We start from the raw sequence: 22,689 nt of genomic DNA, 5'->3' as shown, positions 1-22,689 counted from the left end.
ATATATATATATATATATATATATATAGAGAGAGAGAGATGAATAATACCTGCATAAACTGCATGTTGTTCTTTGATACTAAATACTAAAGTCATAATATATAAAGGAAGGTGTGTTTTTAAAATGCTAATAAAATACAAATGAAGCAGAAAAAAGTTGTGGTCATTGGATTACAGAACACGTTTAAAAAAGATATATATATATATATACACACACATAATATTAAAGAAAATGTTACTATGAAACTCATTCTTCTGCTCTATTGAACCCTTTTTTTTTTTTTTGCTCGTGCAGTTCTTTAAATATTGACTTTTGCTTTCCTTCCCACCCTGCACTTCATCCATAATTTTTTGTGGCTAATGTAGTATTTTTATGGATCAACTCTTTCAGCGTTTCCAAAATCATATCAGGCAATTTAAATCAACTTCAAAATACATTTTATACACAATTTCCCTGGTTGAAGATCAGAGCAATGAAATTGGGGAATGATCCGGCCCAAGTCAGCTTTGTTTGTAATAACCACAAAGGTGTCAGGTTTCTTTTCTACCTGTGCAGGTGTACAGCGCAGAAAAATGAAAAGTCCCTAAGAATATGCTTCTATGTTTTCAGATGGCTATGCAAGGATTTAAGGAGTACCCGTACAAAAACGATCGCGCTTGGGAAAAAAATCGGTTTTGACCAGGTCCGAACCTAAATCAATCTGTAATGTGTATTTCATAGTCATAATTGTAAACAATGCAATGCATTGTACAGGTAGATTGTCAGAGAAATTGTACAGAACTTTAGTGTTAATCTGGTTGGCCAAATGAGTGCAGGAGGTGGGGCAGGGTGCGACAAGGCTGATACCTTAAGGTTGTAAAAGAAAAAAGAAGAAAGGAAAGAAAAAAGTAGTCCACTTTTACACAGCACTGCGGCAAACTGGGCCACTGCATTCGATCACAGGTACATTCTAAAAACTATGTTTTTTTTCTTTCTGTAGTGTTTTTTTTTTTTTTGTTGGTATTTTTTTATACTGTATGTCTAGGCTAAGTAAACTCCATTTATTTAGTTTTTTTTAAGCATTTGAAGCAACGTGATGGACCGGCAGTACTTTAAGTCTCATGTAAGTACACACACACACTTTTCTTTATTCCATACACTGTCATATGTTCCAAGTTGTTTCTTCAGGTCTGTGTTGTTGCTGTACAACATTCTGATGACTGGGATTTTACTAATTTGATACCATATTTTTAGACCTGGTTGTCCCGCAGTTCGTAATGTCGTTCTTGGTTTGTTTTGAATGTAATGCGAGACGGTAAAACGTAATGGAGAGCACTTTGCTTTCTATTCTAACGTTGGATCGAGCAATGCTTCTAATAACAGGCAGAATTCACGGTCGGATATTTGTTTCTCATGTAGACAATGTGTTGGGGTACCCTTGGAACTGTGCGACCTTTCTCTGGTTTCCACCCACAAAGAGATGTAATACAGATCCACGAAGCAGTGGAGAAGAAAGGTAATCCTACATTGGACTGTTGCGCTGTTGGGAGGCTTGTGCATTCCTTTTTGTTTGCCTTCTAAAATTCCAACCCTGTGTTCTTGCCGCAGATGCAGCTACTCTGGTGAGAATCCTAACAAATCGCAACAATGCTCAGAGACAGGACCTTGCCAAAATCTATAAAGAGAAAACACAACAGGTGAAGAACATTTACTTGTAGAAATGTTTGTAGCTGTGCAGTTTTGAAGTAGTTTCAATGGTGCAATAGTCCTAAAGTCAAGCCAGAGATGGTGTTCACTCATTTGTAACTTCTGTTTGCTGATCAAACACCATTTGAAAGTCTCCATGACACACCTTTGTTTCGTGAGGGAGTTTCAATGTTCAGTATACAGTGTACAATATACAAACTAAAATAATTTGACAGAATCGGGGAGAGGAAGTGCAAGTATGGCTCGCTAGGGCAGATAATAGAAGATTGGCTCTACAGGCGCTTCATTATGGCACTTAATATTACTTGTGGTGTACTGCAAAGTACGAGTCTAAGTCGCATTTATATATATTCTTATATATATTTTTTTTTTATATATATATATATATATATATATGTGTGTATATATATATATGTATATGTGTATATGTGTATATATATATGTATATGTGTATTTATGTATGTATACATGTATGTATGCATGTATACATGTTATATATATAAATATATATATATATATATATTTATATATATATATATATTTATATTTATATATTTATATATATATGTTTATATTTATATATTTATATTTATATATATATATGTATATATTTGTATTTATATATACATATATTTATATTTATATATTTATATATATTTATATATGTATACATATATATATTTATATATGTATACATATATATATTTATATATATATATATATATAATTTTTTTTAATTTTTTTTTTTTTTTTTTTTTTTTTTTTTTTTACATCCTCCCAGCACAGCCAAAGATTCACAAAAACTGTCTAGCAGTCAAGATTATCTGCTCATAAATATCAGGAGTTGGATGGAACAGATTCTTTTGAAATTAAATAACTTGGCTCACTAACTTTTCAAAATCCAACCCATGCCTGATTTAAAATAACGACTCTTATCCTCGCCTCTCTCCAATGACTTTGACTTTCATGTTTAGATTTCATACTCAGTTTTACTGCTTGCTTTCTTTGATGAAGGAACTGATAGCTGGCATAAAAAAAGTTCTGTCTGGAGATCTAGAGGCTCTCATGCTGGAACTGATGATGCCTCCTCTGCAGCATGAAGCGTATCGTATCCAACAGGCCATGGCGGTGTGTGGGGTTTTTGTGTGCCAGTCTTCCAAATATACATATATACAGTATATATATATATATATATATATATATATATATATATATGTATGCCATTGCGCTTCAAATCCTGTTAACAATAAATTGTGCACATATGTGCAGGGTTTAGGCACAGATGAGGAAACACTACTGGAGATTCTGTGTACAAGCTCAAGCAAGAAGCTTCGGGACATCAGTGCTGCGTATAAAAAAAGTAAGCACACTTTGTTTGCAGATTGTAAGCCATTAAATTAGCGACTTCATATACCTAAAGTTCAAAATTATGTCATTGGTTTATTTATTTTTCAGTGTATAAAAAGGACCTGGAGAGGGAAGCAAAAGGAGAAACCAGTGGAGACTTTGCTAAGCTTGTGTTAGCGCTCATCAATGTAACATGGTTTCTTGTGTCCTTTCTTCATATTTATTGATTATAAACACAAAACATTTTGTAACAAGATTACAGTACATAGGTGGACTTTTAAAGATTTACAATCCGTGCAGATCATGAAATGTACGTATTTTGAATAGGTCTCAAAATGTTTTTTTCCCCCTCCCTCTCCATTAGAAAGAAGATGTTGCAGGTTTTGTTCAAAAGGACATTGAGGTATTTAAAAAAAAAAAAAAAAATTCTTGATTACACTGAAATGTCTACAACCAAGCAATCTACCCAGCTAAATCTGCGGAACACAGATGATTTTGTGATTACACTTTCTTTCAGTCTCTCTCCGCGTCACTAAATGAGAAAAAAGCTGACGCGGCTCCTTGGATTGATATTCTCACCTCTAGAGATTCAAACCATCTTAACAAAGGTGAGGCACATAAATGTGAACAGATGGGTTTTGTTTGGTGATTACTTGGCATTGCTTTTCAAGCGTGTTAACTTAACTTAACGTTACTGACAGTGTTGATGGGACTGGAGCTGGAGAGTGGACAGATGGCTATTCCAACTCTGGAGAAAAGATTCTCCGGGGATATTCATCTGGGTTTGAGTGTTTTAGGTACTTGCTGTTATGGACGTGTGTTGGTGGTATATAATGTACTGTAAATAAGCTCTTTTTATTTGTGTCATAACAGTGGAGTGCATTCAAAATGCCGACATGTACCTTGCCAAAAGATTAACCGGCATGAAGGTAAGATGCTTTTATCCGTAATCGTGACTTCTGAAAAAGGCTGGAAGTGAGGTTGAAACGGCATTTGAGAACTAAAGTAGTGGCTCATTTTTGTTTTGTAATTATTAGGGATGTAACGATTCATCGAAAATCGATTTAAAATCGATTTGTCTTGATTAATCGTTTCGATAAATTGAAAAATCAAGTTGATTAAATTCATCTAGAAAATGATGTCTTGAAACTTTTTTTTTTCATTCCAGAGGTAGCACATATTGAATGTGTAGATCAAATTACGCGTTTGCTCCAAACATCATTGCGTATTGCGTTTGTGGACGACTGCAAGAACCACCCTAGTGCACAGAGACAAGCTTGGTAGTAATATTTTTTAAAAATCGCATCAAATCGAAAATCGGGAACTGAAAATTGAGTTGAATCGGGGCTTGAGTGAATCGTTACATCCCTAGTAATTATTTATTGTTGAGTGACCCTCACAAACTATTTCTGTGCTTCTGTACCTAGAGCTACAACAGTATATACAAATACAGTTATAAATTAATGTTAAGGGAATTTGGGATACAGTTGCCCTCTCTTTTCAGTGACCTAACTGTCAATATGTAATAATATATTGTTCTTCTTCCAGGCACCAATAGTGCATGGTATCATGGTGTCCCACAGTGAGGAAGATCTACTTTGTATCAGAGCAGCGTTCCTCAAACTGACGGGCACTTCTCTCTACACAACCCTGCAGGTGGGTGACCAGTATGTACAAAAACACACTTGGGTAACAATGAACCCTAACTGAGGAAGCCTCAGGCCTACTGCATAATAATCTCAGGGTGAGAGCTGATTGGCTGAAACAGAAGGAGAAGGGGCGGGTCTAAAATGAGCAGCTGAAACTGACAAGGGGCTGCAATGAACAAATTGCATATGAAACTGTAGTGCAAAGTATTTGTTGAAAATACTAAATTCCTTGTTTTAGCATGTACAATATGACGTTACTTTTTGCTATTGTTTTGTTTTTTTAATGAATTAAAAGCATTCCATTTTCTCCCCAACAGAAATATTTCAAGGGATATCATTTAGAAGCTCTGTTGGCTATCTGTCGATCTGAAGATTAAACTGGAGCAATACATGAATTCAGATGTAATGTTCACATATAGTTGGTGCAACTAAGGTGCGACCAACTGACTTTGCGCGTGATTATGATTGTTATAATGTCTTCTGCAAATAAACTGTAAGCCATTGAGTATGGATATATTTCATGAGTGCAGCTTAGTCCTGTGTTTGTAATAAAAAAAAAACGATTTCAATCTATGCACAGTATATATCCCAAAATTATTAAAAACAACTTTACAAGATGGAACAGTGTCTCTGATCTGCATTTCAGTTACTTTACAAGCTTTGCACGTGGTTAGAGGAAGTAAAAAATCCATTCGAACTTTAAAAAATATTTATTTTTCAGATGGCAGTGATTCATTGTTTCTCTGTCCACATTTTTTCCGGTCCATTCGATTCCATCCTGAGTGAAACTCTCACAGTTTGCAAAGAGTGTAATTTATGTAAACATTGTAGATAAATACATAATATATAGGTTGTACTGTGGACAATATTGCAATTGTTATATTGTTTGTAAGATGGTCACAATGAAAATAGCCACAACACATCAAGGAGACGGTACAACCATTATATATTCATAGATAGGAACATCTCAATAAGTTGTAATATCATATAAAAGTTTATAGCTTTAACTTCTCCAACTAAAAGTTCATTTAATTTGAATTGGAATAGCTTCATTTTCATTGTACCGCAATGTGCAACGAAATGGAGTAGAAACAACCCATGAGACAGAAAAACAATGAGCAACAGAGCATTTATGGATGTATGCGTGAGTCTCTGTCCTCCGTCCGAGTCCGTATACATGTAAAATATGAAAATACTACTCTGAAATAGTTTCCCACCATATTCTAATTCATTTAGATGCTGCTGTGAACAGTATATGTCATATTAACAAAAACAAGAGCATTTGTGTTAGCTTTGGCATTTGATGTTTTTAAAAATACTGCGAAAGATTCTATATTAGGGGCTGGATCCAGCAGATGAGTTTTTTTTTTCCCCCCATTTAAAAACTAAATTGATAAAAACACAATTTTTAAAATATTGAGTATGGCTGTCCTAAATGACACAGTCTGACACAGAAAAAAAAAATCAGCTATTATTTCATCTTTGTTTGCGAAAAAACAATAAACCAGATGATTGAATTATAAAAGTCATTCAGGCAGATTTTGTTTTTTTTTGTTCATGGGAAGCCGACACCGAGAAAGAGCGAGACCCCTAGCAACAGCAGCGACTTTGCCACTCGGCTTCCTCCGCTGTGTGCGGTTGTTGTTTTGACGGGCGTCGTGGTCGAAGGCGGCATCGTTGCCGTGGAGGTCGTGGCGGGATCAGGTTTGGTCGTTGCCGTGGAGGTCGTGGCGGGATCAGGTTTGGTCGTTGCCGTGGAGGTCGTGGCGGGATCAGGTTTGGTCGTTGCCGTGGAGGTCGTGGCGGGATCAGGTTTGGTCGTTGCCGTGGAGGTCGTGGCGGGATCAGGTTTGGCCGTTGCCGTGGAGGTTGCAACTGTCCTTGTAGAAGGAACATTTGGACTGGTGGTAGAGAGAGGAGGGAGTGATTCTGGGGTGGTTTTGGTTGTCGTTACAGCACTGGTGACTGTCACCGGGGTACTCATGGTTGTTCCAGGTGGGATCTGGCTTGTTGCTCCTTGAGCCTGTTCAACAACGAAGGCATGTTAGTTCAACAAATGAATTCGCTTTTGAGGCACCAAGATGTATCTTGAGCCATAAACTTGGTTTTCAGTTTGTAATATTTGATCCATTAGACATTCAAGACAAGTGGGCAAAAGCACGACAATCACAAAAAACAAAAACAAAAAAAACACAATATGAATTAAACGGGCGGAAACAAGAATGATCTTTTATATTCTGCCTTCATTTCACAAACAGTTATGTGGCATTAAGTGATGTACTTTGAATAAATGAATTACAAATGATCTGTTTAACAGAGATTAGAGTTAATAGAACAAAAAAAACAAGGGAAAAAAAAAAACACCTGTTCATAATGAGCCCGGCGCATAACATGGATAGGTTTTTTTCTAAAAATATAAGTTAAACGTACTTGTTATAAGCAATGCAAGACATAATAAATAACAAAACCTTAAAATTGGCTCTCAGGTTCTGTAAATTCCAATAAAAGCCATTTTTATTCTAGTGTGTAACATTGCGCTACAGGTATAATTTTAAATATATCTATTTTCGAAGAAGAATAAGGGGGGAATAAGCAGAATAAGTTTAACCCCATTTCAAAATGCATTTTTTTTTCTAGATTTTCAAATGGGTCAGTTTGACCTTCAACACAACAGGAGTGTAAAATATGGTAGTACCGTATTTCATTTTGACTTGTTGGCTTCTATGTTCAAATTGTTCCATATTCCTCTCAGGCTTTCTAGATTTATATCAAAACTTCAGTAATTAATAGTCAAACAAGATCCGACAAATTGGGGCAAATACACAAAATTTGTATGAACATTTTTTTTTTTTTTTTTTTTTTTAAATAAAAAGTCATACCCTTGCCGATGGCAGAAGTGCCATAATGCAAAGTCCCACAACCAAATTCATCATGATGTCGAGATGATAGATAAGAGGTCCAATGGCGATGATTCCAAAATGATCACTTAACAGGAAGGTTTGACTCTTCTTCAGGACGTCCACTACTGAAGCGAGTACAATTTGTTCCTGCTCACGTTCCTGCTCTGACACTGACTGGACGATGTCTGCTCTTACGTTATATACACGAGCGCCATCGATCCTCTTGGGTGGGTAGGAGTCAATTTATGGCTCACTTTTATGCTCTGACCTTGGTTCCAGGAAGTTTTGTGAACAGAGAGGATTGTGTTCACCAAATATTGCAGTTGACATTTGCACTATATTAAATGGAACACTCGATTACTAAAATCATAAAACTTCAAACATGACAACCCCCTCCACCAAAAAAAAAAAAAATGTTTTCTGACATAATATATCTTTTGTTGCTACTGAAAATGACCACAATTAACATTCAAGAGACCACTAAATCTCTTCGTAAGTTTTTTTTTTAATCAAACAAATATTCATTGCTCCGTATGTGTGAATTTCTTTCAAAATGCTCAGCGAATTTTCTTCCCTCTTTGTGCTGGGTTAAATTTAAACGTCCTGACTGTTTCCTCTTGCTGTTGTCACGCGTCAAAGCAATTGTGATGTGGTCGACAAAGGAAGTTGGGAGATTATTCATAAACAGAACAAAAAAGAAAAAAAAAAATCTTTGGCTGCTTGTGGTGGATAATTGACAGGCTGGTTTTAATATCATTCATTTCCTTGTGCAGTCCTAGATTTTAAGAGTTAGTGAGAGCCTCAAGACAACTTTTCATAGCAACCACTTTAGAATGGGGTTTTTTTACTGTAAAAAAAATTGTTTAAATAAAGCATACTAAAATAACTGTGCACCATGTTTTGGCACGAGTTTCCTTAAAGTGGAAGTCAACCCCAAAATTTTTTTTTCAAGAATATGTTCCCAGCAGGCCCACGAGTTGAAACACGGCATTCTGATTAATTTTGCGTTTGTGTAATAAGTGTTAATCCACTCATTTTTAGCCATCTCCGCGGGCGGCCATTTTGTCTTCTGACGACTGAAAATGACATCATAACTGCTCACAACGACCAATCGCAGCTGACCTGTTTTCTGAATCTGAGCCGCGATTGGTCGTTGTGAGCAGTTGTGATGTCCTTTTCAGTCGACAGAAGACAAAATGGCCGCCCCCAGGGATGGCTAAAAACGAGTCGATTAACACTTATTCCACCAACGCAATATTAATCAGAATGCCCTGTTTCAACTAGTGGGCTTGCATAGAACATATTCTTGAAAAAAAAAATCTTTGCGTTGACTTCCACTTTAAGTAGAGTGAAGGTGTGAGCCTAGAAAAACTCTAATCAGTTCTTTTGTTGACGGAAAAAATCATTATTGTGATAACATGGAGGCGGTGGAAAGAAGCTAAAAAGTGCCCTTTCTCAATGGAAGGGTTTCCTCTTCTTGTATTAAACAGCCATATACTTTTTTTTTTGCCAAAGGCACTTGAACAGCTGACAGTCGGGGCTGGGAATCCAAGACTGGCCTTCCGGTTTTGTTCACTTTTTTTAAGCATGGTTCCTCCCTTATATGGAGGTGCCCCCCCCCCCCCAACCACCCCACCCAGCCACACACACACATTGCCACACGTTGCTTCTGTTCGTGAGAAAGAACTATGAACTGCTGAAAATCTCCTCGTGTTGGTTCTGTTTGGTGAAAAAAAACAGAAGTGCTGTCAATGAGTATTTACCGGCAAGTATTTCCAGATCAATATTTGGTGAAGCGCTTGTTTTTATTTTTAGTGTGGCCTTTGAACTGATGCTTCTTCCAAATGAATTTTCAATCATTCGATGTTGATTAAATGCTTGCTCAATGTGTGTTTCCATTGTTTATATTAAGACATTTTGACAAAACAGATTGTGGTGTGATTCAAGTGCACCGTTTTTTTTTTTATTTATTATATATACTTCACCTGATAACTATATTTTAATGGTTATCTTTTCACAATTCTTTTCCTCTTCCTTGACGGAATTATGATACCGTGTTTTACAACCTTGGGAATCATATTTAAAATGGTCACATCAGCTATCAGGTGACCTATGACGCATCATAACGTGAGCAGGAACAAATTGTACTCGCTTCAGATTTCCTTATGGCTGGCCTAGTTGTGATAGATGTTAGTATGGAATATCGAAATAACTCATCATAAACATATTTCCATATATTATTGTTTGAATTGAAGGGGTTCTGACTTGATCCCGACTCATATAAAACGATCAAATCACCAACAAATTGACTACTTGACCCCCAAACAAGCTCACATTGATACAGCATGAGACGGTCAAGTTGTGTGTTGTTGTTGTACTCATCAAGGTCAAGTTCAGAAGCAAAATGCCCGAAACGCAGACGATCCAATGAGCAGACCGGCGGAGCTGTCGAGGTGACGTTGTCCGTTCGTTGCCGTGGAGACAACTTTGGTGGTCTCGGGTTGGGTTGTGGTGGTGGTGTCGGTGATGGTGTTATTAGAAGGCCACGTTGTGATAATGGTGTCATTCATGAAAGGGGTGACAGCTTGCATAATAGTCTGTGTTGTAAAAAAAAAAAAAAAAAAAAAGATGAAAGTGGAAAACACAATGAGAAAAAATATTAAAAGCAATGACAATTATTTACCATTACAGTAAATGCGTTGAAATTGATCACCCATTATGTTAGCTTGTTACCTGCACAAAGAAAAATGCCAGCAGAGCCAGTGAAAAGAAACCCGGGACAAGATACTTCATATTGCAATATTATGTCCTCTTAAATGAACTGTAGTCATTTTTTCTGATCCTCGACACCTTCACTTTAAGTCTTCTTGCTTTTTGCAGGCCAGCCATTTCTTTCTCTATCTTGTCTGAGGTCGACGGTCAATAAACTGTGATGGAAGACGTGGGAGACCCAAAATTCCAGTTGCTATCCTTTCTGAAGTCTTTCAGATTGAGAACACCTTTCCTATCTCAGTTTCCATCCCGGTCATGGACCACAAATGCAAAATCTCATTCCCGCCCAACCCCGAGGGAAGCTTCCACATGGATGCAAACTAAATCTTGTGTTGTTTAGTTCAGCAAGAGGCAAAACATTATCAGATTGTTGCAACTCTATAAAATACATTTATTAAGAAATACAGAGTCTTACACTCGGTTACTAAATAGCTGATTGTGTTTGCTATACTAACTAATTTAATACAGTGATGCTGTTTAATTTTGCATTTACAGTGGATGTAAAAAAAAAAGTCTACACACCCCTCTTCAAATGCTAGGTTTTTGAGACATAAAAAGAATTAGCCCAAGATTGTAATTCAAAACATTTTTCACTATTTTCATCATGTTACATTTTCCATTATTATATTAGTTATTTTCCGCCACAAATATTCCACACATACTCAAATCAGAAAGTTTGAATCGGTCTTAATTGAAACAGAAAAATTTCAAATTACTTTTCCTTTTAAAATAAATATTTTTCACATTTGCAAGAGTCCAGTGTCACATTCTATGCATTGCAGATAAGAATGCAGATTACACACACAAGCAGTGGACTCCATAATTCAAACAAGGAAGCAGTCCCCGCTTTTAATGTCGTAGCTGAAGGTCCGACAGGGGTGGTCTCACTCAGGGATGGCGCCGGGGTTGAGATGGAAGTCGTCTCTCCGGGGCTCGAGTCGGTTCCGGAGGAAGCTGTGGGCTGCCCTGTTGCGGTGGTGATCGCTGATACTGCTAAGGTGGACAATGAGGGGGATGATGCTGCCGTTGATGCGTCAACTGTGTGGGCTTGAGTAGAGGAGATGGGCATAGGTGTGGTCGCTGTAGCCTGCGAAGAACCGTCGCCTTGGGGGTTCTCAGTCAGGCTTGTTTCGCTTGTACATGACGTACACGCAGTCACTGTTTGCCCCTGCAACAGAATCATGTGGCCACACACGCAGTCCTTTTTTACGTCAACGTTTAAGGTCAAATATGTATACATACGAGGTTGTTATTCGGGACCGACCGATATGGATTTTTTTTCTTTGAAGTGGAAGTCAATCCAAACATATTTTTTTCAACTGCATTCTGATTAATTTTGCCTTTGTGGAATATAAGTTAAGCAGCAAAATGCACTTGGTTTTAGCCATCTCTGGGGGCGGCCATTTTGTCATTTCTGTCGACTGAAAATGACATCACGACTGCTCACAGCGACCAATCACGGCTCCGATTCAGAAAACAGGTCAGACGTGATTGGTCGCTGTGAGCAGTTGTGATGTCATTTTCAGTCGACAGAAGACAAAATGGCCGCCCCCAGAGATGGCTAAAAATGAGTGGATTAACACTTATTACACAAACTCAAAATTAATCAGAATGCCGTGTTTCAACTCGTGGGCCTGCTGGTAACATTTCCTTGGGAAAAAATTGTTTGCTTTGACTTCACCTTTATTAAGGCCAATTCCAATATTTAAAAAAAATTCAGATAAGCGATTAATGGGCTGATTATTTTTAAAATGTATAAATTATAAATGATATATAATTATTTTATATATCATTATGAATTGTAAATGAATAAAATAGCATTTTGTTTGGTCTCTCAGCGCTTAAAACAACAAAACTTAATTACTGTCAGAACATTTGACCGGCCAATTTAATATTATTTTGAAAAGGTTTAATATCGGCCAATATAATCGTCTGGCCGATTAATCGGTTGGGCCATAGTCCGTATACAATATTGTCGCTGTCCTGGGAAAAACACGTATGTCCAATTTTGGCATTTTGTCTGTAACGTGGAAACACCGTTCACTTAAAAATAAGAAAAATGAAATAAATGGAAATACAGGTAAGTGTATTTCTCAAGGACAGCGACAATATATTGAATATACTGCAGTATTAATATAAACTATCAGCCAGAATCATCCAAACTATTATTTAAGGCAAGGTAGTAGCAAACTAATTTAAATAAAAACTAGCTTTTCAAAATGAAAGATGATAACCACTGGCGATAACAGTTTCCTCTCATTGTTCCCTCCGTGTCAGTCAACATCCGACATTTCCCGTTTGTGTAAAGCCGTCAGATAAAACGTGGCTGAATAATAGTGGGTTTCTGTTCCAGAGGCAAATCATTCACGGTCACATCATGCAAAGATTAAAGCACCTGCTGTTCCAGCTGACGACATGAGGCATGAACACATTAACCACAATTTGCATGTTGCATGCTGGAGAAAAACGCATTCGAACTCTGTGTTACGCAATTGTTCCGATATTTGTCAAGAATTATGATTATTACAGTACTTGACTATGAATTGAAATATGAAGACCTGCATCGGCACCAAATTTGGAAAAAAATGAAAAGTGGTTCTTCAGTCCCATCACTCAGTGAGCGGCGGGCGGGCCTAAAAGAAGCTACTAATAACTATTCCGTTTGTAAGATTCGATGTAATTACGATGCGCTCTTTGTCATTACCACTTTCATGGATGATTCTGAATCAGTGTGCCCTGGAAATTATTACATTCCACTTTTTTCAAAAATGATTTATTGACAACAAAAAATGTATCTGTTTATCTATCTATAACAGAGTGACAGAAAATTCCACACTTCCATTAGATGGCAGAAAGTATTAACCTCTTGATCCACTTCATGTGAGATTTTTCAAATGTAAATTTCCTTGGCTCAGTATAGGTTGGAAAATAATTTGAGGTCAAATAAAAACGAAATTATATTAGTGACCCAAAAAAATAAATAAAGTGCTCTTACCTCAGTGGAGCTTGCGACCATGAAGATGAACCATACAGAGAAGACAAGCGTTGCTCTTTTCTCCATTCTAGTCTCTTTCTGTAAGTTTCGTTGACCAAAAAGTCTGCCCCCAGCTTTGTGCCGGTCTTTTTATACCACTCTGTGTTACACTGATGCTGATAAGAGATATTCGTCAGGGGTAGGCAGGCGAGAAGGGAAATGTCTTGCACTGCATTCTCAAATATTTTCAACATGGTGAGAGAAGCTATCGAACATTTGCGGTGCACTGCCTTTTTTCTGTAAATAAAATTGTAACTGTGGCATTCTTGTTTCATTGAACTTTACTGTTAAATAACCTCTTAACTGACGAAAATTGACATCAGGAATTCAAACGTGTTTTAAAACAGTTTTTGGGGAAACAGAGATTACCGTTATTTCTTTTCTTGGTAAGAAAATGCATGTTCTAAATGGTTCTTATGCAAGGGTTTTTACAAGAACACTTTTGTATTTTAAGTACAAACAGATTTTAACTGCTGCCAAATATTATATGCTGGTACTAGTACTGTACATTTTTTGTATAGTGATAAAATTCAAATTCCTCTCAGTATTTGAAAGTGTTTACTTTTCACCAGATTCATTCAACAAAACACAGTAGCCGAGGGAAAATGATATGATGTGGTATGATTAACTAGATCACTTGAAGAAGGAGATTAAGCTAAAAAAAATTTTTTTTAAATCAGCTCAGAGTAGTATTGACATTGTGAGTAGATAAGAATTCCTTTCAGCATTCATATTTTTCAAATAAAGCAGATAGAGAAAGAATTGCTGACATCACGATAGTAACACAAAAGTATTTTGTTGTTTGAGTTTTCTATCAAGTGTATAGGAATGTAAGAAAAAAAAAGTCATGAAAATAGCTCGCATGACAGCTTGTTGTTGCCCTGCTCCCTTGGTTCTTCATGAATTGGCATCCAGCCATTTTCTATAATGCTTATTGTGTAGACTGAAAGTGAAAAGAATCAGAAAAGAAGGGCCTTCCAGAGGTAATTATCTTTAATTTGACTGATACCAAGTGTTGGGGGGATACATCATTGCAGACTGGTATCTGTAAAGCTGATGTTTACAGCGATGATTAATTTTTTTAGGCCATCCCCGTGGAGGCTTAGTATTCTCTGCAGTTAAATAGTATATATATATATATATATATATATATATAAATATAAATAAGGAAATAATACAAGAGCTAGACTGCACTTAACAATTAACTACACCCAAAAATAAAAATGTCCATTCATTTTTTTGGACCACTAACTGTCCCCTTTAGGGTCACAACAGGCCCAAATGAGTTCAGGTGTCAATGACTTGCAGACGACCTGATTCTGGGTCAGGGTTTCGTACGTAGCAGAGCAGCTCCTTCGCTGCGATCTATTCGACGACTCGCTTGATGGAATCAGTCTTGACAGATTATTGAGAAAAAATAATAAATCAAGATGCCATAGCACCATGCCTATATTTACATCAAGTCAGAAGAGCGCATACATGCAGCTTTGCTACAAGAGAAAGATTCAACTTTTTCATTGACATGTTGATGAACTGTTTTTTTTAAGGTCAAAAAAGGTCAGGATTTTAAAATGTGCGCCAATGAAAAATAGAGTTTACTTCTTTGAAACTGCTGAAGCGTGACAGTAATCGCAACCTTTGATTTTGTGTAAATTGTGGGCAGGCTCATCATGTTATTTATTAATACAAACAGAAAAAAAGGATAATATTATTTCTATTCATTGACAAAATAAACCTTTTGTGTACATAATGCTTGAAAAATATCTATATGAACAGGGTTTCCTCAGGTCATTAAAATGGTTTAAGTTGATTTTGTGGAAATTAAAAGCCTTCTTACATGGCATTTCCCCAAAAAACGCCTTACAAAATTTCATGGAGGTTTTTTTGCCCCCAAAAACATTAATAAACATGGTCGTTTTTTTCCCCCAAAAAGCCCTACAATACATGTTAGGTTTTTTTTCACAAAAAACGCTTTAATATACATGGTCGGTTTTTTGACAAAAAACGCATTATTATACATGGTTGGTTTTTTTCACAAAAAAAACTTACTATACATGGTTGTTGTTTTGTTTTTCTTTTCACAAAAACGCCTTACTATACATGGTGGGTTTTTTTTGTTTTTTTTTTTCACAAAAAACATCTTTACATGGTCGTATTTAAAAAAAAAAAAAAAAAAATGCCTTACTATACATGGTCGTTTTTTTTTTTTTAACAAAAAAAAAACAAAAAAAAACTGTCACTTACTTACTTAGAGTATTTTTCCTCTGTACTATGTACAGGCCAAAACGAGTGTTCCTCATACTTTTTATGTAGATGTAGGTTGGTGTGTATATACATGTGTATATACACATGTTACTGCGTATATTTACATAGGTTTGATCCTAAATGTTTGCCGTCAATGTTATACATTAATGGCCACATTATGCCGCCGTCCCTGTGTGACCTATCTCTTTGCTGCTGTAACAATGAAAATTTCCCCACTGTGGGATCAATAAAGTCATTCTTATCTTATCTTATCTTAAAAAACGGCTTACTATACATGGTAGTTTTTCTTTTTCACAAAAAACACCTTACTAAACATGGTCATTTTTTTCATAAAAAACGCCTGACTATACATGGTCGTTTTTTTTATTTGTTTTTTTTCACAAGAAACGCCTGAATATACATGGTCGTCTTTTTTTTCACAAAAAACGCCTTACTATACATGGTCGTTTTTTTTTAACAAAAAAACGCCTTGCTATACATTGTTTTGTTTTTTTCTTTTCACAAAAACGCCTTACTATACATGGTCGTTTTTTTTTGTTTTTTTTTAACAAAAAACGCCTTACTATACATGGTCGTTTTTTTTTTTAAACAATAAATGCCTTACTATACGTGGTCATTTTTTTTTTTTTTTTCACAAAAAACGCCTTACTATACATGGTTGTTGTTTTGTTTTTCTTTTCACAAAAAACGCCTGAATATACATGGTCATATTTTTTTTTAAAAAACGCCTTACTATACATGGTCGTTTTTTTTGGGGGGGGGGCACAGATAAACGTTACACATTTGTACAGTCTGGCCCTTCCAATTGAACCAAGACTAAAAAGGAAATCAGTTTAGACAAGATGGAATCAACGTGTACACAGTTCCATCCTTAAATGTCAAACAAGCTGAAAGTGTACACTTTTCACTTGGTCTGAGGTCCTACTGCTTGCTTTGTATTGAAGGAACCTGCATTCGTTTTTAGTTCTACAAACAATCAACAGAAATTATGTTTATAACTCATGTTATTTTTGTAATAATTACAGATACTAATGAGAATGGCAGTTTCTCAAGGAAATGCGTGCAAGTGTTGAAAGGCATCTAGGTACAGCATCGAATGCCATTGTGGTTGGCTACAGCGAATTGGCATCAAACCGAATCAGTGAAATTTCTTGAAAGAATCACGTCATCAGCACTACGTCATGTTAGTGATACAGGTATACAATAAGACATTCATATTTTCATTTTAGCACAACTTTGAAATTGACCGTGGAGCCAATGTCAGCGTGATTTATGAGTTAGGATTTCTCTTTGTGTTGTGTTCTGAATGTGACCTGTCGGTGGCAGTAGTGCGCTTTGGCCGCATATACTGTGCTGTAAACATCACAGAAGTACAATATGAATGGGTGCCGTCCAAAAACACTGAACATTTCTTGAAGAGCTAAAGAGAAATACGCCGTTAACCCAAGAAAATTTCGACACACTACAGCCAAAGGGTATCGTAAGTCCCGGTGTGCAATGTCACTATCCTTCCGTACGCCATTTATACATCACGACTCGCTTGTTAAAACGTTATCCTTTGTTTGGTAAATGTTAGCATTTTAGCATCAGAGGTAAGCAATCAAAACAGTTTCGCACTCTATTTGACTCGGGTCAATGATCTGCCGTTTAAATTTAGCTAATGTAGTGTGGAACTGTCCTTTAGTTGTTTTAGTCAAGCTATGACGAGGTGCTATTGCCCTAAACATAATCATTTCACATACTGCACCATGCACCTTCAGACCACACTGCAATCATAACGGTTATTGAATTTCTGGAATAAAATCAGACTCGTTTGGATACGATGTTATTTCTCCCTCGCTCTCTCAGCTTCGTGTAGGGATGGCAGCATCATTGCCACAGAAGACGGGCATGACAGGGATGCCCACTCAGCAACAGCCCCCTCACATGCCCGCCAGTGGCGCCATGGCCGCAGGTCAGCAGCCAATGCCACCCCAGGGTGCCCTCAGAGAGATCTCTCCCGTATTCCTTTGCCGGATTGGACAGGAAACCGTCCAGGACATTGTCACTCGCACCATGGAGATCTTCCAAATCACTCGAGCCACGCAGGTAAGAAATAAATAACTATAAGTTCACTCTTAAGTTGTTTTTTAACAAACCACTTAAGGTCTATCTGTATTACGAATGATGTTGATGTTTTAGCCTACTTTTCATTAAAGATATTTTTGCTCCGCAACCTATGAATTTCATGATTTCACAGCACATTCAAAATACACTACAAAGGTACACTAATACATAAGACACTACATTTACTGGATAGGGAGCGAGTCCAAACAGCGCTACACTAACAACCATTTAGCCGTCACCTTCATTTTTATTTTAATAAAGTAAGATGTACACAGTGAATGTATGAAGAATCTTTGTGAATTTGACTGAGTGAAATTCAAGCGAAACGTCATATCCATCTCTCTGTTTCAGCTTCCCAATGGTGTTACTCAGAGCCAGGCAATGTACCAGGACCGCTTTGGGAAACTCCAGGAACACTTGAGGCAGCTCGCCCTGCTCTTCCGCAAACTTCGCCTACTCTACGAGCGCTGCGTGGAGATGACCGCTGACCTGCAGGAGGGGCCGGCGGAGGTCAGGAAAAACAACCTTTATTATGCGTCAAATGTTTTTGTTACTTGGTAGTTAGGTATTATGCAGAGAGAGGGCGATTTTAACTGTACAAGTCACACTCGTTTCCATAATATGCTCTCCATATGTATTTTGTCAGCTTGTGCCCTATGTTGGAGAAGAGCTGGTCAATGTCAGAGTGGAGCCTTGTAGTCCTTCAGTCCATCAGGAGCGAAAAGAGGTCCTCGAGGTAATTTGTATTTATGGACAGATTGTAACTTAAGCAAGTTGTAAATTAAAGGAAGTAAAAACCATTTAAATACCTAAAATATTTCTCGGTTACACATAGTGGAGGCTTAAGCGACTTTCAATTTACTTGCGTGGTTATACCGTTAAACTCCAGTTGAGTATTCTTACACAGTAAACAGCCCTTACATAGTTTAATGAGGGCATGATTAATTGATTCTAGGTAACTGATTGAGATTTTTCTTCATCGTGGGAAATTTGATATAGGTCATTGAAAGTAAATCAGAAGTTGCTGTTTAAATGAATTGTGCTTGTGTTTTCTTGTTACAATTGAAGCTGTGCACTTGATGTGAACTTCTTTTCACCATTGGCAGAAAGTACGTCAGAAGAACCAGGAGATGAAGGTTCTGATGGATCAGATGAGGAACTTGCTGTGGGACGTCAATGCCATGTTGACACTGAGGAAGTGATCAAACCTGATCGACGGACTGGGAGAATATTTGCAGGGTGACTTATTTCCACAAGATGGCATTCAAGATACGCTGTTTGTACAAAGAACCCTGCTGCAAATTGAGTAATTTTTACCTCTCAATGTCACAAGATGGCAGCAAAGCACTGTTTGTCAGTTGATCTCCTCAATTCATTTCAACATACTGTAGTTCCTTGTTACTGGGATGTCCAAGATGTGCATTTTCAGCGAATAGCTGAATTTCCAAAATGCTAATATGCAGGGGTTCACTGTATAGCTGTTTCTAGTTAAACCCTCCATCATAATTTTTGTCATTTGGTAACAATTGTTTATCACTAACTTTCAAGGCAGCTGAATGATTGTTATGGTTCTATTTTTTACTGAATAAGTTCTGAACTCATTTGTGGAAAACTCGTATTCCATCGGGTCACGACACCAGGTTTTGTTTTTTTCTTTGCCACCATCTGCTGTCTCAACTCCTGACACATCGAATCATAACAGGCGGTTCTTCCAGAAAGCACACTGTGTAAGTAATATTGTCCTCATTATGCTCGTGAAAAGTAAGAGGTGCACGGTTCCAACTGGCCCCTTGGCAGCTATGTACAGTACATCTCAGGTGTTTTGTACTGCGAGTGTGTATGTGCATGCGTGTGCTTAATGAGTCTTCCTCAAAGTTTGCCCTTGTTGTTTCAGGCTTTCTTGCCTGTGAATGTAATTTTGTCAACTGGGTCATATCTGTTTTGTACAAAATAAAAATTGTTTTTCTAATTAAAAATATGAGTGCCGTTTTATTCCATTTCATGCTAAACTGCAAATGGGCTGAAATTGGAGCTTTAAAAGAAAGACCATAACAAGGTCTGCATTTACAAATCATTTTATTCGCCCAAGTTTACTCTTTGCCGTCAAATTGTCCGTTTTCCTTGGCAGCAACGTGGCACCGGTGCCGCCTTTCTTGGATGGCGCTAGCATTTCCGTATGCACAGCAACAACACACACATCAGAAGCTTCCTCAAGTGTTGAAACAAAGACTGGTCAGCTCATCGGCAGCGTTTATTCTCTTCGCGGGTTGGAGTTCGCTGTGCACTTAACAGGACTTTGCATTGATCCACAGTCCACCAGGGTCTGTCTGACTCTCCATATGACAGTTTATAGAAGTCCCTCTGATGCGTCTCAGCTGGGCATCACCTGACTTTAATTAGCAAGTGCCACCTCTTGATTGGTGCTGTCCAAAAGCCCGCCGCCACTATGATCAGTCACAATCATGCCCTTTCGAGGTCTTTATACTTCTTGCGGAGGACTGACACTTGATCTTTGAAGAGCACGGGGTCCAGGCGAAATTGGGAGTGGACCAGAGGCATGTAGCCAAACCAGTTGGCAAAGGTGTTAACACACTCCTGGCGCTGGTTGAAATGCTCCGGGTTGGCCCAGGGGACATTCTTTGTGGCCTAGTGGGCGAAAATAGAACTGACTAAATTTGACCCCTTTTGACATCAATCCAGATATTTACTTGAGCAAAATGAATTGAATGAATACACACACCACACTGAGGCTGTGCTTTGTCTACTAAAATGGATTTTAGATTGGATTTAGGTTTTCAAGTATGCAACATAAATAAATCAGGACTTACTACCTGCGGGCTAGGCAACTCCTTGTATTGCTTCCTTTGAGCCACTTTGATGGGCGGCAAGTGCGTGACAGCAGAAACCAGGAAATTCATCAGGATGTCCTCGCAGTTGGACGTATGATCCACCAGGGTTCTCAAAGACTGTGGCAGGTAGTGTGAGAACAGGTAGTGGTAGTACCTGTGCAGATGGCGATATTTCAGAATTATACACCAATAGGTTGGAGAAAGTCCAGTAGACTAAAACACGCATCAGATGCCATGCCTAAGTACATTTGACCGTTTATTGTGATGCAAAACTTAATACACTTTCACTAGATCATGTACTGTGCAAGCCCATTTAATAACAACAACAGTGCCAAATTTCTGATACTAAATCAGTCATTTACTTTTAAACGCCTGATGTAAACTGCACCGAACCGTGCAGTGCACATAAAAGAGCCTGTGATCGTAGTAAGTCGACAGTGAAAATGCAGACAGGCTTAGTTTGCCCAAGACATAAAATACGGTGGAAAATAGACATTGACATAGGTGGTAAGCATCTTTGAATGAATGCCAATAATATGCTATGAATAATATGCAAAACGGAACTTTCCTGTAGAAATGCTAATGTCTGAAATTTGCGTTTTACACAAGAACGACACAATGTTGAAAAGTTGGCGCTCAATCGTTGCCGTGGCAACAACAGAAACATAATACCGGTTAGCGGTTCCACAGGCGCATACACCTGAAATATTCTTTTCTGTTGTGCTTTCAAGGTCTGCAAAGTGCTTGGAATTTGGATAAAGTGCTTTGAAAGTGCTCAGAATTGTAGGTACTTATACAACAAAAAGCTATCTGACGAGATAGTTTGCATTGTTAGATGGAAAATGAAAGTGCAAACCTTTGCATAAAGCTTCCTAAAAAATCACGGTGATTCTTTCACATACCACTAGGGGTCACCAACTGGGGGCACCAGCGAGCCCCACATGAGTAGCCTGCAGGCCTGTTCTAAAAGTAGCTTATCAATGATGGGGCATTGTGATTTTCTAGGAATGTTATAGAAGTGATCATTAGAAAATATAAATATTAGCAGAGATTTCTATGAATAAAGTGTAACACACTGATATTGTTTCCCAATTATTGGGAGAAATCATTGTCTTCACATAAATTAATATCATTAGCTCATTCACTCCCATTGACGAATTTACTTGTCTTTTCACAGTCCAGCCATTCAACCCCAGGAACCTGTTTATATTTTTTCAACCGTTAGGGTAAAAGAGGGTGTGGATAATGTCTGGCAGTGAATGAGTTAATTATTACTAATCATACATACATTTAAATATATATAATGTAATGTAATGTAATATAATATCATATAATATAATATAATATAATTCAAGAAAATTTGAGCAAATTCGCTATTTCAGAAGTGTGTATCAAACTGGTAGTCCCCAAAAAGTAGCTCTCCGTTCAAAAAGGTTGGTGACCCCTGCGCTAGATGGAGTCCACGTATCACCACACTTTGAGAATCACTGCTATATGCTATTAATAATCAAACCATGAGTAGTGTAGCTCCAATTTGGTTTTATTGTACAGTAGTGTCCGGGATATTCCACTGAATTTAGTTTTTTTTTTGTCATATACTGACATGTGACATGTTTACCTGTGGTAGAAGGCAGCCCCGGTCAGGACTATTGAATAGTCATTGGTCCATTTGGAGGTGTAGCCCCAGGCGTGCTTTAAGGGATCCCAAAAGTGACTCCGAGGAGGATACCCCACAATCCGATCAGGGAAACTCCGCCACACCAGGAAGGCAAAGTTCACCTACAAGCACATGGGATGGTTAGAACACTACTTCGTATATTTCGAGATGTAATAAAACTACACACCTCACTTGTCAACAGGACCGTATCCTCATCCAGACTCAGCACTGCATCGGTTTCTATGGCAACGTGAGGCAGGAACCGACTGGTGGTCTGCGAGAGCAATACAGCAGTAAATCTTACAGCACCGCAGGCTACTTTTTATTTGGCACGTGCTTTGTGAGATTAGGAGACTGAGTCAGAGATGATCTTGTTACAATAAATGAGCTTTTGCCAGGGCGGCTATAAAAACAGAGAATGACT

The 22,689-nt window shown here is 37.6% G+C and overlaps 5 protein-coding genes across 14 annotated transcripts in view; 2 read left to right on the top strand and 3 right to left on the bottom strand.

Annotated features, from left to right (window-relative positions):
• Positions 1 to 277: 277 nt before the first annotated feature.
• Positions 278 to 16,815, top strand: anxa14 (annexin A14). Of its 8 annotated transcripts, none has more exons than XM_086014665.1 (13): positions 278 to 1,102; positions 1,399 to 1,495; positions 1,588 to 1,676; positions 2,701 to 2,814; positions 2,956 to 3,046; positions 3,142 to 3,221; positions 3,398 to 3,436; positions 3,551 to 3,641; positions 3,735 to 3,830; positions 3,907 to 3,962; positions 4,582 to 4,689; positions 9,969 to 10,035; positions 10,463 to 11,721. In XM_086014665.1, the coding sequence occupies exons 1-12, from the start codon at positions 1,076 to 1,078 to the stop codon at positions 10,011 to 10,013; spliced, it is 933 nt and encodes a 310-aa protein (XP_085870791.1). In that variant the 5' UTR covers positions 278 to 1,075; the 3' UTR covers positions 10,014 to 10,035; positions 10,463 to 11,721. The 8 variants fall into 8 exon arrangements, with proteins under 8 accessions (XP_085870791.1, XP_085870787.1, XP_085870788.1 ...); XM_086014661.1 differs by lacking the exons at positions 9,969 to 10,035; positions 10,463 to 11,721 and adding an exon at positions 5,000 to 7,537 and having other exon boundaries at positions 278 to 682; positions 816 to 1,102; XM_086014662.1 differs by lacking the exons at positions 9,969 to 10,035; positions 10,463 to 11,721 and adding an exon at positions 5,000 to 7,537 and having other exon boundaries at positions 278 to 942; positions 1,049 to 1,102.
• Positions 5,378 to 8,206, bottom strand: LOC147132443 (uncharacterized). Its single transcript, XM_086014673.1, has 2 exons — positions 7,562 to 8,206; positions 5,378 to 6,705 (listed from the first exon to the last, which is right to left on the bottom strand). The coding sequence occupies exons 1-2, from the start codon at positions 7,613 to 7,615 to the stop codon at positions 6,238 to 6,240; spliced, it is 522 nt and encodes a 173-aa protein (XP_085870799.1). The 5' UTR covers positions 7,616 to 8,206; the 3' UTR covers positions 5,378 to 6,237.
• On the bottom strand, positions 10,722 to 13,434 carry LOC147132442 (uncharacterized). Its single transcript, XM_086014674.1, has 2 exons — positions 13,350 to 13,434; positions 10,722 to 11,522 (listed from the first exon to the last, which is right to left on the bottom strand). The coding sequence occupies exons 1-2, from the start codon at positions 13,413 to 13,415 to the stop codon at positions 11,124 to 11,126; spliced, it is 465 nt and encodes a 154-aa protein (XP_085870800.1). The 5' UTR covers positions 13,416 to 13,434; the 3' UTR covers positions 10,722 to 11,123.
• A 176-nt stretch (positions 16,816 to 16,991) lies between the features above and the next one.
• On the top strand, positions 16,992 to 19,724 carry LOC147132440 (mediator of RNA polymerase II transcription subunit 30). Of its 3 annotated transcripts, none has more exons than XM_086014672.1 (5): positions 16,992 to 17,133; positions 17,502 to 17,741; positions 18,111 to 18,269; positions 18,406 to 18,495; positions 18,866 to 19,724. In XM_086014672.1, the coding sequence occupies exons 2-5, from the start codon at positions 17,514 to 17,516 to the stop codon at positions 18,959 to 18,961; spliced, it is 573 nt and encodes a 190-aa protein (XP_085870798.1). In that variant the 5' UTR covers positions 16,992 to 17,133; positions 17,502 to 17,513; the 3' UTR covers positions 18,962 to 19,724. The 3 variants fall into 3 exon arrangements, with proteins under 3 accessions (XP_085870798.1, XP_085870797.1, XP_085870796.1); XM_086014671.1 differs by having other exon boundaries at positions 17,010 to 17,143; XM_086014670.1 differs by having other exon boundaries at positions 17,019 to 17,128.
• Positions 19,725 to 19,818: 94 nt separating this feature from the next.
• Positions 19,819 to 22,689, bottom strand: part of ext1c (exostoses (multiple) 1c) — a 54,529-nt gene continuing 51,658 nt past the window's right edge. Inside the window, exons 9-12 of the mRNA XM_086015122.1 lie at positions 22,453 to 22,539; positions 22,227 to 22,387; positions 20,591 to 20,762; positions 19,819 to 20,405 (exon numbers count right to left, since the gene is read on the bottom strand). Coding sequence (XP_085871248.1) covers positions 20,220 to 20,405; positions 20,591 to 20,762; positions 22,227 to 22,387; positions 22,453 to 22,539 — 606 coding nt within the window. The 3' untranslated portion in view covers positions 19,819 to 20,219. The remainder of the gene's footprint in view (positions 20,406 to 20,590; positions 20,763 to 22,226; positions 22,388 to 22,452; positions 22,540 to 22,689) is intronic.

The sequence above is a fragment of the Filicampus tigris genome, chromosome 18, assembly GCF_054856515.1.
Source record: "Filicampus tigris isolate MCC_2025a chromosome 18, RoL_Ftig_1.0, whole genome shotgun sequence".
Classification (NCBI taxonomy): domain Eukaryota; kingdom Metazoa; phylum Chordata; class Actinopteri; order Syngnathiformes; family Syngnathidae; genus Filicampus; species Filicampus tigris.
Note: the sequence above shows the minus strand (reverse complement) of the source record. Positions and strands in the feature narration are given on the sequence as shown.

Coding starts and splice junctions, on each gene's coding strand:
- LOC147132443 (XM_086014673.1), bottom strand. CDS start 7,615: ATGATGAATTTGGTTGTGGGACTTTGCATTATGGCACTTCTGCCATCG. Junction 6,706..7,561: donor CACTTCTGCCATCGGCAAGG/GTATGACTTTTT, acceptor GTTGTTGAACAG/GCTCAAGGAGCAACAAGCCA.
- LOC147132440 (XM_086014672.1), top strand. CDS start 17,514: ATGGCAGCATCATTGCCACAGAAGACGGGCATGACAGGGATGCCCACT. Junction 17,742..18,110: donor AAATCACTCGAGCCACGCAG/GTAAGAAATAAA, acceptor TCTCTGTTTCAG/CTTCCCAATGGTGTTACTCA. Junction 18,270..18,405: donor TGCAGGAGGGGCCGGCGGAG/GTCAGGAAAAAC, acceptor GTATTTTGTCAG/CTTGTGCCCTATGTTGGAGA.
- anxa14 (XM_086014661.1), top strand. CDS start 1,076: ATGGACCGGCAGTACTTTAAGTCTCAT. Junction 3,642..3,734: donor TTCAAACCATCTTAACAAAG/GTGAGGCACATA, acceptor CGTTACTGACAG/TGTTGATGGGACTGGAGCTG. Junction 3,831..3,906: donor TCTGGGTTTGAGTGTTTTAG/GTACTTGCTGTT, acceptor GTGTCATAACAG/TGGAGTGCATTCAAAATGCC.
- LOC147132442 (XM_086014674.1), bottom strand. CDS start 13,415: ATGGAGAAAAGAGCAACGCTTGTCTTCTCTGTATGGTTCATCTTCATG. Junction 11,523..13,349: donor TGGTCGCAAGCTCCACTGAG/GTAAGAGCACTT, acceptor ATTCTGTTGCAG/GGGCAAACAGTGACTGCGTG.